Consider the following 20,186-nt stretch of genomic DNA (forward strand, 5'->3'; position numbering starts at 1 on the left):
TCCATCCCCATACACACCCATCCCTCCATCCCTCCATCCATCCCACATACAAACCCATCTCTCCATCCATCCACCTACACACCCATCCCTCCATCCATCCCCATACACACCCATCCCTCCATCCATCCCACATACAAACCCATCTCTACATCCATCCACCTACACACCCATCCCTCCATCCATCCCCATACACACCCATCCCTCCATCCCTCCATCCATCCCACATACAAACCCATCTCTCCATCCATCCACCTACACACCCATCCCTCCATCCATCCCCATACACCCCCATCCCTCCATCCCTCCATCCATCCCACATACAAACCCATCTCTCCATCCATCCACCTACACACCCATCCCTCCATCCATCCCCATACACACCCATCCCTCCATCCCTCCATCCATCCCACATACAAACCCATCTCTCCATCCATCCACCTACACACCCATCCCTCCATCCATCCCCATACACACCCATTCCTCCATCCCTTCCCCATATACACCCATCCCTATATCCAGCCCCATACACTCCCATCCTTCCATCCAGCCCCATACGCCCCCATCCCTCCAACCATCCAGCCCCATACACACCCATCTATCTATATCTGTCAATCCCCATCTATCCCGATACACACCCACCCCTCCATCTATCCCCATACACACCCGTACCTCAATCCATCCCCATACACCCCCATCCCTCCCCATACATGCCCATCATCCCTCCATCCATCCATCCCCCATACAAACCCATCCCTTCATCCATCCATCCATCCATCCCCCATACACATCTATCCCTTCATCCATCCATCCATCCATCCATCCCCCATACACACCCACCATCCATCCATCCATCCATCCATCTATCCCCATACACACCCATCATCCCTCCCCATTCACCTCTCATCCATCCAGCCAGCCAGCCCCATACACACCCATCCCCCCATCCCTTCCCCATACACACCCATCCCTATATCCAGCCCCATACACGCCCATCCTTCCATCCATTCCCCATGTACACCCATCCCTATATCCAGCCCCATACACACCCATCATCCCTCCAGACAACCCTATACACCCCCATCCCTCCAGCCATCCAGCCCCATACGCCCCCATCCCTCCAACCATCCAGCCCCATACACACCCATCTATCTATATCTGTCAATCCCCATCTATCCTGATACACACCCATTCCTCCATCTATCCCCACACGCACCCATCCCTACCCATTCACACCCATCATCCCTCCATCCATCCCCATACAGCCCCATCATCCCTCCCTCCATCCATCCCCCAAACAAACCCATCCCTTCATCCATCCATCCATCCCCCATACACACCCACCCCCCATCCATCCCCCATACACACCCATCCCTTCATCCATCCATCCATCCCCCATACACCCCCACCCCCCATCCATCCTCCATACACACCCATCCCTCCATCCATCCCACCTACACCCCCATCCCTCCATCCAGCGGCATACACCCCCATCCCTCCATCCCTCCATCCATCCCACATACAAACCCATCTCTCCATCCATCCACCTACACACCCATCCCTCCATCCATCCCCATACACACCCATCCCTCCATCCCTCCATCCATCCCACATACAAACCCATCTCTCCATCCATCCACCTACACACCCATCCCTCCATCCATCCCCATACACACCCATCCCTCCCCATACACCCCCATCATCCCTCCATCCATCCATCCCCCATACAAACCCATCCCTTCATCCATCCATCCATCCATCCATACCCCATACACACCCATCCCTCCATCCCTCCATCCATCCCACATACAAACCCATCTCTCCATCCATCCACCTACACACCCATCCCTCTATCCATCCCCATAAACACCCATCCCTCCATCCCTCCATCCATCCCACATACAAACCCATCTCTCCATCCATCCACCTACACACCCATCCCTCCATCCATCCCCATACACACCCATCCCTCCATCCCTCCATCCATCCCACATACAAACCCATCTCTCCATCCATCCACCTACACACCCATCCCTCCATCCAGCGGCATACACCCCCATCCCTCCATCCCTCCATCCATCCCACATACAAACCCATCCCTCCATCCATCCACCTACACACCCATCCCTCCATCCATCCCCATACACCCCCATCCCTCCATCCCTCCATCCATCCCACATACAAACCCATCCCTCCATCCATCCACCTACACACCCATCCCTCCATCCAGCGGCATACACACCCATCCCTCCCCATACACCCCCATCATCCCTCCATCCATCCATCCCCCATACAAACCCATCCCTTCATCCATCCATCCATCCCCCATACACACCCACCCCCCATCCATCCCCCATACACACCCATCCCTTCATCCATCAATCCATCCCCATACACACCCACCCCCTATCCATCCTCCATACACACCCATCCCTCCCCATACACCCCCATCATCCCTCCATCCATCCATCCCCCATACAAACCCATCCCTTCATCCATCCATCCATCCCCCATACACACCCACCCCCTATCCATCCCCCATACACACCCATCCCTTCATCCATCCATCCATCCCCCATACACACCCACCCCCCATCCATCCCCCATACACTCCCATCCTTCCATCCAGCCCCATACGCCCCCATCCCTCCAACCATCCAGCCCCATACACACCCACCTATCTATATCTGTCAAGCCCCATCTATCCCGATACACACCCACCCCTCCATCTATCCCCATACACGCCCATCTATCTATATCTGTCCATCCCCATCTATCCCGATACACACCCATCCCTCCATCTATCCCCATACACACCCGTACCTCAATCCATCCCCATAAACCCCCATCCCTCCCCATACATGCCCATCATCCCTCCATCCATCCATCCCCCATACACATCTATCCCTTCATCCATCCATCCATCCATCCATCCATCCATCCATCCCCATACACACCCACCATCCATCCATCCATCCATCCATCCATCTATCCCCATACACACCCATCATCCCTCCCCATTCACCTCTCATCCATCCAGCCAGCCAGCCCCATACACACCCATCCCCCCATCCCTTCCCCATACACACCCATCCCTATATCCAGCCCCATACACGCCCATCCTTCCATCCATTCCCCATGTACACCCATCCCTATATCCAGCCCCATACACACCCATCATCCCTCCAGACAACCCTATACACCCCCATCCCTCCAGCCATCCAGCCCCATATGCCCCCAACCCTCCAACCATCCAGCCCCATACACACCCATCTATCTATATCTGTCAATCCCCATCTATCCTGATACACACCCATTCCTCCATCTATCCCCACACGCACCCATCCCTACCCATTCACACCCATCATCCCTCCATCCATCCCCATACAGCCCCATCATCCCTCCCTCCATCCATTCCCATACACACCCATCCCTCCATCCCTCCATCCATCCACCTACACACCCATCCCTCCATCCAGCGGCATACACACCCATCCCTCCCCATACACCCCCATCATCCCTCCATCCATTCATCCCCCAAACAAACCCATCCCTTCATCCATCCATCCATCCCCCATACACACCCACCCCCATCCATCCCCCATACACACCCATCCCTTCATCCATCCATCCATCCCCCATACACCCCCACCCCCCATCCATCCCACCTACACCCCCATCCCTCCGTCCAGCGGCATACACCCCCATCCCTCCATCCCTTCATCCATCCCACATACAAACCCATCTCTCCATCCATCCACCTACACACCCATCCCTCCATCCATCCCCATACACACCCATCCCTCCATCCCTCCATCCATCCCACATACAAACCCATCTCTCCATCCATCCACCTACACACCCATCCCTCCATCCATCCCCATACACACCCATCCCTCCATCCATCCCACATACAAACCCATCTCTCCATCCATCCACCTACACACCCATCCCTCCATCCATCCCCATACACACCCATCCCTCCATCCCTCCATCCATCCCACATACAAACCCATCTCTCCATCCATCCACCTACACACCCATCCCTCCATCCATCCCCATACACCCCCATCCCTCCATCCCTCCATCCATCCCACATACAAACCCATCTCTCCATCCATCCACCTACACACCCATCCCTCCATCCATCCCCATACACACCCATCCCTCCATCCCTCCATCCATCCCACATACAAACCCATCTCTCCATCCATCCACCTACACACCCATCCCTCCATCCATCCCCATACACACCCATCCCTCCATCCCTCCATCCATCCCACATACAAACCCATCTCTCCATCCATCCACCTACACACCCATCCCTCCATCCATCCCCATACACACCCATCCCTCCATCCCTCCATCCATCCCACATACAAACCCATCTCTCCATCCATCCACCTACACACCCATCCCTCCATCCATCCCCATACACCCCCATCCCTCCATCCCTCCATCCATCCCACATACAAACCCATCTCTCCATCCATCCACCTACACACCCATCCCTCCATCCATCCCCATACACACCCATCCCTCCATCCCTCCATCCATCCCACATACAAACCCATCTCTCCATCCATCCACCTACACACCCATCCCTCCATCCATCCCCATACACACCCATCCCTCCATCCCTCCATCCATCCCACATACAAACCCATCTCTCCATCCATCCACCTACACACCCATCCCTCCATCCATCCCCATACACACCCATCCCTCCATCCCTCCATCCATCCCACATACAAACCCATCTCTCCATCCATCCACCTACACACCCATCCCTCCATCCATCCCCATACACACCCATCCCTCCATCCCTCCACCATACACACCCATCCCTTCATCCATCCACCTACACACCCATCCCTCCATCCATCCCCATACACACCCATCCCTCCATCCCTCCATCCATCCCACATACAAACCCATCTCTCCATCCATCCACCTACACACCCATCCCTCCATCCATCCCCATACACACCCATCCCTCCATCCCTCCATCCATCCCACATACAAACCCATCTCTCCATCCATCCACCTACACACCCATCCCTCCATCCATCCCCATACACACCCATCCCTCCATCCCTCCATCCATCCCACATACAAACCCATCTCTCCATCCATCCACCTACACACCCATCCCTCCATCCATCCCCATACACACCCATCCCTCCATCCCTCCATCCATCCCACATACAAACCCATCTCTCCATCCATCCACCTACACACCCATCCCTCCATCCATCCCCATACACACCCATCCCTCCATCCCTCCATCCATCCCACATACAAACCCATCTCTCCATCCATCCACCTACACACCCATCCCTCCCCATACACCCCCATCATCCCTCCATCCATCCATCCCCCATACAAACCCATCCCTTCATCCATCCATCCATCCCCCATACACACCCACCCCCCATCCATCCCCCATACACACCCATCCCTTCATCCATCCATCCATCCCCCATACACACCCATCCCTCCATCCAGCGGCATACACACCCATCCCTCCCCATACACCCCCATCATCCCTCCATCCATCCATCCCCCATACAAACCCATCCCTTCATCCATCCATCCATCCCCCATACACACCCACCCCCCATCCATCCCCCATACACACCCATCCCTTCATCCATCCATCCATCCCCCATACAAACCCATCCCTTCATCCATCCATCCATCCCCCATACACACCCACCCGCTATCCATCCCCCATACACACCCATCCCTTCATCCATCCATCCATCCCCCATACACACCCATCCCTTCATCCATCAATTCATCCCCATACACACCCACCCCCTATCCATCCCCCATACACACCCACCCCCCATCCAACCCCCATACACACCCATCCCTTCATCCATCCATCCATCCCCCATACACACCCACCCCCCATCCCTCCCCATACACACCCATCCCTTCATCCATCCATCCATCCCCCATACACCCCCACCCCCCATCCAACCTCCATACACACCCATCCCTCCATCCATCCCCATACACCCCCATCCCTCCCCATACACCCCCATCATCCCTCCATCCATTCATCCCCCAAACAAACCCATCCCTTCATCCATCCATCCATCCATCCATCCCCCATACACCCCCACCCCCCATCCATCCCCCATACACACCCATCCCTTCATCCATCCATCCATCCATCCCCCATACACACCCACCCCCCATCCATCCCACCTACACCCCCATCCCTCCGTCCAGCGGCATACACCTCCATCCCTCCATCCCTTCATCCATCCCACATACAAACCCATCTCTCCATCCATCCACCTACACACCCATCCCTCCATCCATCCCCATACACACCCATCCCTCCATCCCTCCATCCATCCCACATACAAACCCATCTCTCCATCCATCCACCTACACACCCATCCCTCCATCCATCCCCATACACACCCATCCCTCCATCCCTCCATCCATCCCACATACAAACCCATCTCTCCATCCATCCACCTACACACCCATCCCTCCATCCATCCCCATACACCCCCATCCCTCCATCCATCCCACATACAAACCCATCTCTCCATCCATCCACCTACACACCCATCCCTCCATCCATCCCCATACACACCCATCCCTCCATCCCTCCATCCATCCCACATACAAACCCATCTCTCCATCCATCCACCTACACACCCATCCCTCCATCCATCCCCATACACCCCCATCATCCCTCCATCCATCCATCCCCCATACAAACCCATCCCTTCATCCATCCATCCATCCCCCATACACACCCACCCCCCATCCATCCCCCATACACACCCATCCCTTCATCCATCCATCCATCCCCCATACACACCCATCCCTCCATCCAGCGGCATACACACCCATCCCTCCCCATACACCCCCATCATCCCTCCATCCATCCATCCCCCATACAAACCCATCCCTTCATCCATCCATCCATCCCCCATACACCCCCACCCCCCATCCATCCCCCATACACACCCATCCCTTCATCCATCCATCCATCCCCCATACAAACCCATCCCTTCATCCATCCATCCATCCATCCCCCATACACACCCACCCGCTATCCATCCCCCATACACACCCATCCCTTCATCCATCCATCCATCCCCATACACACCCACCCCCTATCCATCCCCCATACACACCCACCCCCCATCCAACCCCCATACACACCCATCCCTTCATCCATCCATCCATCCCCCATACACACCCACCCCCCATCCCTCCCCATACACACCCATCCCTTCATCCATCCATCCATCCCCCATACACCCCCACCCCCCATCCAACCTCCATACACACCCATCCCTCCATCCATCCCCATACACCCCCATCCCTCCCCATACACCCCCATCATCCCTCCATCCATTCATCCCCCAAACAAACCCATCCCTTCATCCATCCATCCATCCATCCATCCCCCATACACCCCCACCCCCCATCCATCCCCCATACACACCCATCCCTTCATCCATCCATCCATCCATCCCCCATACACACCCACCCCCCATCCATCCCACCTACACCCCCATCCCTCCGTCCAGCGGCATACACCCCCATCCCTCCATCCCTTCATCCATCCCACATACAAACCCATCTCTCCATCCATCCACCTACACACCCATCCCTCCATCCATCCCCATACACACCCATCCCTCCATCCCTCCATCCATCCCACATACAAACCCATCTCTCCATCCATCCACCTACACACCCATCCCTCCATCCATCCCCATACACACCCATCCCTCCATCCCTCCATCCATCCCACATACAAACCCATCTCTCCATCCATCCACCTACACACCCATCCCTCCATCCATCCCCATACACCCCCATCCCTCCATCCCTCCATCCATCCCACATACAAACCCATCTCTCCATCCATCCACCTACACACCCATCCCTCCCCATACACCCCCATCATCCCTCCATCCATCCATCCCCCATACAAACCCATCCCTTCATCCATCCATCCATCCCCCATACACACCCACCCCCCATCCATCCCCCATACACACCCATCCCTTCATCCATCCATCCATCCCCCATACACACCCATCCCTCCATCCAGCGGCATACACACCCATCCCTCCCCATACACCCCCATCATCCCTCCATCCATCCATCCCCCATACAAACCCATCCCTTCATCCATCCATCCATCCCCCATACACACCCACCCCCCATCCATCCCCCATACACACCCATCCCTTCATCCATCCATCCATCCCCCATGCAAACCCATCCCTTCATCCATCAATTCATCCCCATACACACCCACCCCCTATCCATCCCCCATACACACCCACCCCCCATCCAACCCCCATACACACCCATCCCTTCATCCATCCATCCATCCCCCATACACACCCACCCCCATCCCTCCCCATACACACCCATCCCTTCATCCATCCATCCATCCCCCATACACCCCCACCCCCCATCCAACCTCCATACACACCCATCCCTCCATCCATCCCCATACACCCCCATCCCTCCCCATACACCCCCATCATCCCTCCATCCATTCATCCCCCAAACAAACCCATCCCTTCATCCATCCATCCATCCATCCATCCCCCATACACCCCCACCCCCCATCCATCCCCCATACACACACATCCCTTCATCCATCCATCCATCCATCCCCCATACACACCCACCCCCCATCCATCCCACCTACACCCCCATCCCTCCGTCCAGCGGCATACACCTCCATCCCTCCATCCCTTCATCCATCCCACATACAAACCCATCTCTCCATCCATCCACCTACACACCCATCCCTCCATCCATCCCCATACACACCCATCCCTCCATCCCTCCATCCATCCCACATACAAACCCATCTCTCCATCCATCCACCTACACACCCATCCCTCCATCCATCCCCATACACACCCATCCCTCCATCCCTCCATCCATCCCACATACAAACCCATCTCTCCATCCATCCACCTACACACCCATCCCTCCATCCATCCCCATACACCCCCATCCCTCCATCCATCCCACATACAAACCCATCTCTCCATCCATCCACCTACACACCCATCCCTCCATCCATCCCCATACACACCCATCCCTCCATCCCTCCATCCATCCCACATACAAACCAATCTCTCCATCCATCCACCTACACACCCATCCCTCCATCCATCCCCATACACCCCCATCATCCCTCCATCCATCCATCCCCCATACAAACCCATCCCTTCATCCATCCATCCATCCCCCATACACACCCACCCCCCATCCATCCCCCATACACACCCATCCCTTCATCCATCCATCCATCCCCCATACACACCCATCCCTCCATCCAGCGGCATACACACCCATCCCTCCCCATACACCCCCATCATCCCTCCATCCATCCATCCCCCATACAAACCCATCCCTTCATCCATCCATCCATCCCCCATACACACCCACCCCCCATCCATCCCCCATACACACCCATCCCTTCATCCATCCATCCATCCCCCATACAAACCCATCCCTTCATCCATCCATCCATCCATCCCCCATACACACCCACCCGCTATCCATCCCCCATACACACCCATCCCTTCATCCATCCATCCATCCCCATACACACCCACCCCCTATCCATCCCCCATACACACCCACCCCCCATCCAACCCCCATACACACCCATCCCTTCATCCATCCATCCATCCCCCATACACACCCACCCCCCATCCCTCCCCATACACACCCATCCCTTCATCCATCCATCCATCCCCCATACACCCCCACCCCCCATCCAACCTCCATACACACCCATCCCTACATCCATCCCCATACACCCCCATCCCTCCCCATACACCCCCATCATCCCTCCATCCATTCATCCCCCAAACAAACCCATCCCTTCATCCATCCATCCATCCATCCATCCCCCATACACCCCCACCCCCCATCCATCCCCCATACACACCCATCCCTTCATCCATCCATCCATCCATCCCCCATACACACCCACCCCCCATCCATCCCACCTACACCCCCATCCCTCCGTCCAGCGGCATACACCCCCATCCCTCCATCCCTTCATCCATCCCACATACAAACCCATCTCTCCATCCATCCACCTACACACCCATCCCTCCATCCATCCCCATACACACCCATCCCTCCATCCCTCCATCCATCCCACATACAAACCCATCTCTCCATCCATCCACCTACACACCCATCCCTCCATCCATCCCCATACACACCCATCCCTCCATCCCTCCATCCATCCCACATACAAACCCATCTCTCCATCCATCCACCTACACACCCATCCCTCCATCCATCCCCATACACCCCCATCCCTCCATCCCTCCATCCATCCCACATACAAACCCATCTCTCCATCCATCCACCTACACACCCATCCCTCCATCCATCCCCATACACACCCATCCCTCCATCCCTCCATCCATCCCACATACAAACCCATCTCTCCATCCATCCACCTACACACCCATCCCTCCATCCATCCCCATACACACCCATCCCTCCATCCCTCCATCCATCCCACATACAAACCCATCTCTCCATCCATCCACCTACACACCCATCCCTCCATCCATTCCCATACACACCCATCCCTCCATCCCTCCATCCATCCCCCATACACACCCACCCCCCATCCATCCCCCATACACACCCATCCCTTCATCCATCCATCCATCCCCCATACACACCCACCCCCCATCCATCCCCCATACACACCCATCCCTTCATCCATCCATCCATCCCCCATACACACCCACCCCCCATCCCTCCCCATACACACCCATGCAGCGGCCTCAGTGTAACCTGACAGGAGGGGCGGGGGTTTCAGGTGCCATGAGCGGGGCAGCTTGACCCCGTACCCTTCCTGCAAAAAGTGTTAACATTGCTGATGTGTGTATTGTAAAAAAACAAGACGTCTGTTTCTATGTGCCCCCAGGAATGTTTGTCAGGGCCCAAAGGCATAAACACTCTAAAAAATATCTCTGGTTAATTGACAATCATGAGGTGTCTGACCTTTTAACCCTGCTTTCGTAGCAAGTTTTCTTTAAAAAAATATGTCATTGTATTACTAATGTATAAATAAGGGGGGAAGTTTGAGGTAATCGGACTTCTCAGAAAAGGCTCTTCAGGGACGCTCCCTCTGGACGCATCTTCGGGTCCCCACCGGCAGACGGAAGCCTGGCTAGCTGAAGCCTGTCGTGGTGCCACTCGAAAGCCACGCTCAGCTTCGGTAATTATCGAGGGTTGGGGGTGTTTCACTAACCTGTTGCCGACGTGTGTAAGTGCTTCAGATTAAGTAAAGTTTAGCTTTAAGTGAAAGCACTCGTGTGTTGTCCTGTTTGTGCCGGCCATCTATGGGTCGGACGGCCGTGTCTCCCTTAATTTATTTCCTAACACCACCTCGCACAGAGTAAACGTTACCAAAAGCTTTGGGTTAGAAAAAACCCGGGTAACAGGGGGAACACCTGCCGCCCCCATGTTCATCTTTATAAAATGACTGTGTGTATCCAATGCAAAGTTTGTCATGTCGGGTGTCTTCGGAAGGCTCATGATGCACTGAGCATGGTTGCTATAGTGATGTTATAGTAATTGTTACAGTGATGTTATAGGTTATAATTTCTTGTATATAATTTGAGGCTGAAAATGTATCCTCATGGCTTAAAGCAAGCCCATGCAAAAACTCTCCAGGAGCAGAGGGGCAGTTCACACCCCATCAGGGCATGGATGGGACAAACCCAGCCCAGCCTCACGGGAACAATGGACACTGGCTTAGGCAGCAACAAAAGAATCTGTTAGACCCTCAAGGGAGTTGCCCCCTTCCTTTGGGCAGTTTGGGACTGCGATGAGATAATGCTCACCTGACTCTGAAGGGGGTTCGGGGGCGGGGCAAAACCAAGAGGAAAGAAAGGACATGATAAAAGGGAGAGACATTTTGCCAGGCTCTTCCTCTCTCTTCCACCTCCACCTACAGACACCACCACCACCAATCCACTGAAGCGCTGATCAAAGGGGAGAGCCTGGCTGAAGAGCAGCCAGCCTGTGGTGAGAAGCATCTCAGTTTGTGAGGACACTGAAAGTGTTAAGATCAGATTAGAATGAGTTTTGCTTTTAGTTCATTTGACCAAATCTGACTTGTTGTGCTTTGACTTATGATCAGTTAAAATCTGTTTTTTGTAGTTAATAAATCGGTTTGTTTGTTCTACCTGAAGCAGTGCGTTAGGTTTGCAGTGTGTCAGAGACTCCCCTTGGGAGAACAAGCCTGGTACATATCAATTTCTTTGTTAAATTGACGAACTCATATAAGCTTGCAGCGCCCAGCGGGCATAACTGGACACTGCAAGATGGAGGTTCCTTGGGTTGTGTCTGGGGCCGGAGATATTGGCTAGTGTCATTCAGTTCCACAACCCAAGGAGCAGCTTACATGCCAGAGCCTGTGTGTGAACAGCCCAGGAGTGGGGTTCTCACAGCAGAGCAGGGTAAGGCTGGTCCCAGAGTCAAGGATTGGAATGACCCAGCAGATCACCAGTCCGGATAACACCAGAGGGGAATGTCACACACACCCATCCCTCCATCCAGACCCATATACACCCCCCCACTATCCATCCAGTCCCATACACACCCATTCCTCCATACATCCAGCCCCATACACACTCATCCATCCATCCATCCATCCCCATACACACCCATACCTCCATCCATCCCTCTACACACTCATCCCTCCATCCACCATCCCCATACACACCCCTCCATCCATCCATCCCCCATACACACCCATCTATCCATTCTTGTACACACCCATCATCTCTCCATGCAGCCCCATACACCCCCATCCCAACATCCATCCCTCATATACACCCATCCCCATACACCCCATCCCTCCATCCAGCCCCATACATCTATCTTTTTTTAAAGTAACCCACGGGAGTGAGGATCCCAAATTCAATTTCAAAAAAAGTTGGATTACTATGTAATTTGGTCCCATTAGTGTGGTCTAGCAGAGAGGGCACCAGTCCAGGAGACCTGGTTTCTATTCCCCTCTGCCCATGGGCAGGATAATTTCCCTCTCTGTCTCTCACTTCCCTCAGCTGAAATCAGATCCTTATAGCACCTGCCTCTCACAAAGGGAACAGAGCAGTGGGCGTCAGTAGAACGGGTGCTGAGCTGAGAAGCTGCAGAACTGGTTTCTCTTCCCATCTCCACCCTTGGCTCCCTCTTTGTGCCTCAGCTTCTCCATCCGCAAAATAAATGTCATGATATTGGTCTTTTCTTTTCTTTTCTTTTCTTTTCTCAAAGCACTTTGGCCCAGATTGTTAAAGGTATTTGGGCCCCCAAAGGAGCAGATGGGTGCCTACTGGGATTGAAATCAACAGAAGTTAATCTCCTAGATATTTCTCAACATCCCACTAGGCAATTATCTGCACCCTTAGGCACATAAATATCTTTATACCTGTACTTTACATCCAGAGGTCTCAGAAGGCCAGATTTCCAAGAGATATTGCTGATTTCTTCTCCAAAGCCTTTAGCTGGTCTGTCTTGACTTAGGACCAGGTTTACATGAAATCAATAGGAGTTAGGCGCTTTGCTCAGACCCCACTATGTTTGTAAACCCCACTATGTGCCTAACTGCATCTTTAGACATCATAATAGCTTTGTAAATCTAGCTGTACTTTCCTCTAGAGAAAGTAAAGAAGTGTTATTTACTCCTTCTCATAGCACAAGAACTAGGGGTCACCCAATGAAATTAACAGGCAGCAGGCTTAAAACAAACAAAAGGAAGTATTTCTTCACACAATGCACAGTCAACCTGTGGAACTCTTTGCCAGAGGATGTTGTGAAGGCCAAGACTATAACAGGATTTAAAAAAGAACTAGATAAATTCATGGAGGATAGGTCCATCAATGGCTATTAGCCAGGGATGGGCAGGGATGGTGTCCCTAGCCTCTGTTTTGCCAGAAGCTGGGAATGGGTGACAGGGGATGGATCACTTGATGATTCCCTGTTCTGTTCATTCCCTCTGGGGCACCTGGCATTGGCCACTATCAGAAGACAGGATACTAGGCTAGGTGGACCTTTGGTCTGACCCAGTATGGCCGTTCTTATGTTCTTTTTTTTTTTTTTTTTTTTTTCCAAATCACAACCCAAAATATTTCAAAGTGATCTGGGGGAATTAGGCACCTGGGGCCAGATCTTGAAAGAGAGGCCCCCAGGGCTCAGATCTTCAAAGGTACTTAGGCACCTAACTCCCATTGATTTCAACAGTCTATGGAGCAATGCTGATATATACCCATTGAACATTTAGCCTTTAAACATCCCGCATAATGGTTTGTGTTTCTGTCTGTCTGGAGGCCTGTGGGTCGCTCTTGGAGTGTGTATCTGGCCCTACAGGCCTTGCAGGGGACAAATAAGGACAGGACAGGATTGGATTCCTCTCCTCAGTCACAACGACAATTCCAGCCAGCACTAGATTCTAAAACCAGGATGTGGGTTTTTCTAGCCAACTGTAATGAACCATGTATGTGGCCAAGGAGTAGAACCTGCCCAGGGCACAAACACCCGGGCCCCTCATCTCAGGAAGTCTCAGGAAGGAAATGTTGACTGTTGCTTTAAAAAATAAAATCCCTTGACTTCCAGCTGTGGCCTCTGCTTCAGATAATCTGCAGCTGTGCTACTGTAGCCTCAGTCCTTAAAGGCTGAGGATTTTAATGGAGTGTTTGTGTTGATGGCAAGTATTGTCATTGGATTCATCCATGTTCTTTCAGAGACCAGACAAAGGGTCTGTCTGTCTGTCTGTCTATCCCAGGGATCGGCACCTTTGGCACGCGATTCACCAGGGTAAGCACCCTGGCGGGCCGGGCTGGTTTGGTTACCTGCCGTGTCTGCAGGTTTGGCCGATCGCGGCTCCTACTGGCCGCGGTTGGCTGCTCCAGGCCAATGGGGGCGGTGGGAAGCAGCGGCCAGCACATCCTTCGGCCCGTGCCGCTTCCCGCAGCCCCCATTTCCTGGAGCCCCAAACCGTGGCCAGTGGGAGCCGTGATTGCCCGAACCTGCGGACGCGGCAAGTAAACAAACCAGCCTGGCCAGCCCGGGTGCTAACCCTGGCAAACCGCGTGCCAAAGGTTGCCGATCCCTGGTCTATCCCCATGCATCCCTTGTATCTATCCCTCATTGCCACGGTACTGAACACATCTTACATGGAACTTTTTATTAACTCATTATCTGTGGAGATTGGGTCACCGGGAGGGTCATTTTTGAACATACCTCCATGAATTGGCTTTCCCCAGAGATGCGTGCACATGAGTTGCAGTATGTTACTGGGCTGCAACTGAGTACCAAGGACCAGAGACAGCAGTTGCAGAGCCAGCAGGTAAATTCAGGCTAATTTTCCTCTGTATCTGGTCGTTACCATTCCTTACTTCAAAGTGCTTTGATTGTTTCTTTATTCTCACTCAGGACTATCACCCTGATTGACTAAACTGGGAAATTGTCCAACATCCTGGCAGATTTTGAGGCCTCTTGTTGTTGCTGGGGAGGAAAGATTTTATTTAAAACGTCAGAAGTTGAACAAAAGCAAAGACGATGTAACGGCTCTGGGCGGATTCCTGAGGACAATGGGATTACTACAGTGGGCTGACATTCAGCGAGCAGCTCGCCATGGTTCTGAGCTCACTCTGCACTCAGCGTGAGAGCTGTAATTCTGGGGAGAAGTCGCTGCATCACATGTCACGGTGGTGTTGAGATCTTGGTTTAAGGGTGAAGCGAAGCCCAGCCAGGGACTCTTGCACTGAACTTCCATGTTCTCAGCACCATGGCCCTCAAACAGGTATAAACTGGCCGTGAATCGATTTAGGCTGGAAATTAGAAGCAGATTTCTAAGCTTCAGAGCTGGGGGGTCTGGAACCGCCTCCCCATAGTGGGGGGAAAACAACCTGACTCATTTTAAGATGGAGCTTGATAAGTGTCACTGGGGTTCCGTGCTAACTGCAGTAGCAGGAGACTGGTTCAGTGACCCAGAGGTCCCATTCAGTCTTTGGCTCCTAAAGAATCACTGGGTTTATTTGGAAGGGGAGCGAGAGAATGGGTAGGCAATTCACTTCTGAATGATACTGTCACATAGAGAGACAGAGGAACACACAGAGAGAATAACTCCTCCTAGCTAATAAATCTGAACATAAGAGCGGCCATACTGGGTCAGACCAAAGGTCCATCTAGCCCAGTATCCTGTCTACCGACAATGACCAATGCCAGGTGCCCCAGAGGGAATGAACAGAACAGGGAATCATCAAGTGATCCATCCCCTGTCGCCCATTCCCAGCCTCTGGCAAAATCCTGTCCCCATTGGAGTCACTGGAAACTTTTCCATTGACCTTCACTGGTGCCAGAATTCTGCTCGCTAATAGCAGGAACGCACCTGAAACTAGAGTGGGAACGGGAGTCAGACCGGGTTTTTGTTTGACCTGGCTAGGAAGACATACAAATGTGCTGGTACGAGCTGGACTACTGGGGCCAAGGCACCATGGTGACTGTAACAACAGGTACGTTATGTGGATTCTTCTGTCCTTTCTATAGATTTTTATTTCCCAAGAATTTTCTGTAGGAAGCTAAGAAGGTATTCTGGGTTTATCCACACCCAGGCAGCTGCGATCAGAGTTACTGGGGCTGAGGAAGCATGGCCAAAAAAAACATAAATATATAACTGAGGATAGATGCTGTGGGGGTAAACTGAGGCATGGCATGATGAACGTTGAGATTATGAAAACTTCTTCAGAGCGATGAAATTCACTGGGAGCGAGGCACCCGACTCCCTCAGCCACCTTTGAAAATCCCAGACGCATTAATGTAAATGTTAATTATATTATTAATCCCAGCCACAGTACGTAATTAGGGCCAAATCCAGTGCCAGGGGAAAGACCGCCATTGACTTCAAAGGGGACTAGATCAGGCCCCTAAAAGAGTCTTTTTGTAAGACGTGAATAGCGAGTAGAAGGACTGTGATAACTGGGCTATGGATTACTGGGGACAAGGGACGTTGGTCACAGTCAGCTCAGGTAAGGAGAGACTTGTTACTTTACTGTCTTTTCTTTTTTAATCTCTAAACTCAAGGAATGTACTTTCCTCCCTGGTAAATTCTAAGCCCGATCTCTCTCTGCCGGGGTGTGACTTATAACCAGACCGTATTCTGTAGTGATCTGCTCAGGGGATAGGAATCCTGAAATTTACTCTGACCACAGCAAACTGTAGAATCTCTGCTCCCAAATCCCCGTGTAAACCAGAAAAGAGGGCAGGTAGCAAAGGGCAGCTTTCTGTGCAGAGGTAAGGGGCAGATACATCAGTGTGAGAGCTATGGTATATTCGATTATTGGGGGCAAGGAACCCTGGTCACCGTCACTTCTGGTAAGTAATAAATTGTAGAAACCTCAGTATTTAGATGTGTATAAGGAATGCCACAATGGTTGTACGAATATCTCAGCCGAACAGAGACCAGCTAGATTTTTAACTGGTTACTATAATCTCCGGTAGGCAGAGTTTAAGGTGGGGAAGGGGATTTTTGGTCCCCGTAAATGGAGTTCTCCTTGAAAGGATAAGTGGGGTATTACACACCTAGTGGAAGGGAACTGGTCATTGTAATTACTATGGCAACTTCGACTACTGGGGACAAGGGACCCTGGTCAAGGTCACATCAGGTAAATTACTAACGTTTTCCTGTCCTGATTTAAATTAGATCCACTGTTGGGACTAGAGCCACAGCTAGAGTTAATCGGCGTAACCCCATTCAAGCCAATGGAGCTACGCCGGTTTACACGAGCCTTGGAAGGGCGCTGGTGGTATCAGATTTTGATGGGATTAAGAGTACATTTCACCCTGCAGTAGGTGTATGCACCATCAAATTCTCTAATTTGAAGGGCTAAATTGAGGTGAATAGAGCGGTGCGGTATTTGTAGAGACTCGTTAAGGCATTCTATTGCTGTGTTACTATGGCTACGCTTTCGAGTACTGGGGACAAGGGACGCTGGTGACAGTCACCTCAGGTAAATTTCTAACCTTTATTCAATGCCTCATAGTCGTAGCCGGTTAAATTTTGCACGGTCAGAATTTTGCTGTGCCCCGACTGAGTGTATTTGTACAGAGTCAATAGGACAACACTTTACTGTGCTATAGCTGGGCAGCTTTTGACTACTGGGGACAAGGAACTCTTGTGACCGTCACCTCAGGTAAATTTCTAACCTTTATTCCAGTCCTCACAGTAGCAGGTTAAATTTTGCGGAGACAGAATTTTGCCTTGGCCTTGACCAAGCGTATTTGTGCAGAGTTGCTAGGGCAATAGATTACTGTGCTCTGGTTGGGCTTTTGACTACTGGGGACAAGGGACTCTTGTCACAGTCACCTCAGGTAACCAACATTTTGCCTTATTTTGGAATCATGTATTTTCTTTTTGTTCCTAACCTTTTATCCTGTCTTGCCAGTCTTGCGTACGTTGACTAATCCTAAAGGGGCAGTGAAAGACTGTCCTTGGCTTGCATTATGTAGCTCAAACTATCTGGTGCCTTCTAGCCTTGAAATCTATCAATGGCTGATTTTAGCGAGAGCTGGATCAAGGCACAAATCTTTAAAAGAAGTCTTGCTAATGTTTTGCCACTCTGGGAGAGTAATTTTTGTACAGTGGAAAATAGGGAAGGGAAATGATGTGTTACCCACTCGATTACTGGGGCCAAGGGACCATGGTGACCGTCACGTCAGGTAAAGATAGAAACCTCTAAAAATTCTTCTGTCCTCCAAGTAACTTGTAAGTGTCTAAAGATAATTGGGGTGTGGGAAATTTAGTTATCGGAATCTATTTTTAAAGTTAGTTCAAACTTGATTAAAGAAGCAATGTCAAGATGACATTGATCATAATGGCAGGAAAAATTATAGGTAGACAAATCAGTATTTGTACAAGGGAAGGGGCAGACGTATCTCTGTGTAACTGGTATTTCGAGTACTGGGGTCAAGGAACTATGGTCACCGTCACTTCAGGTAAATATTTTCAATCCTAAATTGCCATACCTGTTTAAATTAATCTCTTAAAGCGGATCATGAATGTCCCCTCTTCCAAATGTGCAAGATTACGTCTTTGTATGAGAAGGTTCCTGTGAAATTCCAAGAGTTAGAATAATTGGGTGGGTGGGTAGGTTATTTTAGAGTTTCAAAGATAAATAGCACTTTAATTCCCTTTTAGCAGGTTATACAGCTCAGTCTAGTGGTTGGGGAACTGTCAATTTGACAGGTCCTCTTCCAGGATAAAAATATTGTAGCAAAAAAGTATGACTGAGATTTTCAAAGCTGCATAAGTAATTAAAGTTGGGAAATGGATGTCCTAATTGCCTCTGTGGCGTTGAAAAATCTCACCCTAAATTTTGTACTGAAAAATGGCAGTACAAAAATCTAGATGGAAAACCTTGAAGTAACCTCAGGTTTGGCATCCAAAAATCACCTGTCACTTTTAAAAATCTCCCCGAAATATGAGGATAGGTTCTTGTGCACGTAGAATATCATCATGTGTCATTGTGACTACTATGATTACTTCGATTACTGGGGACAAGGTACCATGGTGACCATCAGTTCAGGTAAATGCAATTTCTAAATATCCTAGAGTATGAAATCTAGAAATAATTTCTGGAAGTAGATCACCAGGATATTTTTTTTCTTTAGAGTAGATCAATTCAGATAAAATCAACCCACAGGTTAAAGAATATGGAGGCATTAAAATAGTATCTAGTATCATGTAGAAATAGTTAAAATGTGATAAAATTGGAATTAAATATAAAGGGGTGACTAGAGATGGAATGCAGTCAATTGGAGTCTTTCTGCTGGCTTTGAACATGCCCCAGAAGAGAGAAGGCTTTTAGTGCTAGAGCACTCAACAAAAATCTCTTTGTGTAATGCGTACTTTGATTACTGGGGCCAAGGAACTGCAGTCACTGTCACATCAGGTACTTGTAACTTTTAATCTTTCCTTTCCTCTCTTCCAAACTTAATGAGGCAAAAGAACTGAAATTAGAGTGACTCTCAATTTTCATAAGTTTGAAAAGTGGATTTTGTTCCAAAGTGTATCAGAGTTAGAATAATTGTAGAGTGAAGACTATAATTATGGGGTGAGGATCAAAATGATTAGT

At 51.2% G+C, this 20,186-nt stretch overlaps 1 gene segment (V, D, J or C); it reads left to right on the forward strand.

Moving 5' to 3' along the window:
• Positions 1–19,514: 19,514 nt before the first annotated feature.
• The window catches only part of LOC128847053 (immunoglobulin heavy constant gamma 3-like), an 89,413-nt gene continuing 88,741 nt past the window's right edge, over positions 19,515–20,186 (forward strand). Inside the window, 1 exon segment of the C gene segment in view lies at positions 19,515–19,637. Within this exon segment, the coding sequence occupies positions 19,568–19,637 (70 nt within the window).

Source organism: Malaclemys terrapin, chromosome 12 (assembly GCF_027887155.1).
Source record: "Malaclemys terrapin pileata isolate rMalTer1 chromosome 12, rMalTer1.hap1, whole genome shotgun sequence".
In the NCBI taxonomy this organism is placed as follows: Eukaryota; Metazoa; Chordata; order Testudines; family Emydidae; genus Malaclemys; species Malaclemys terrapin.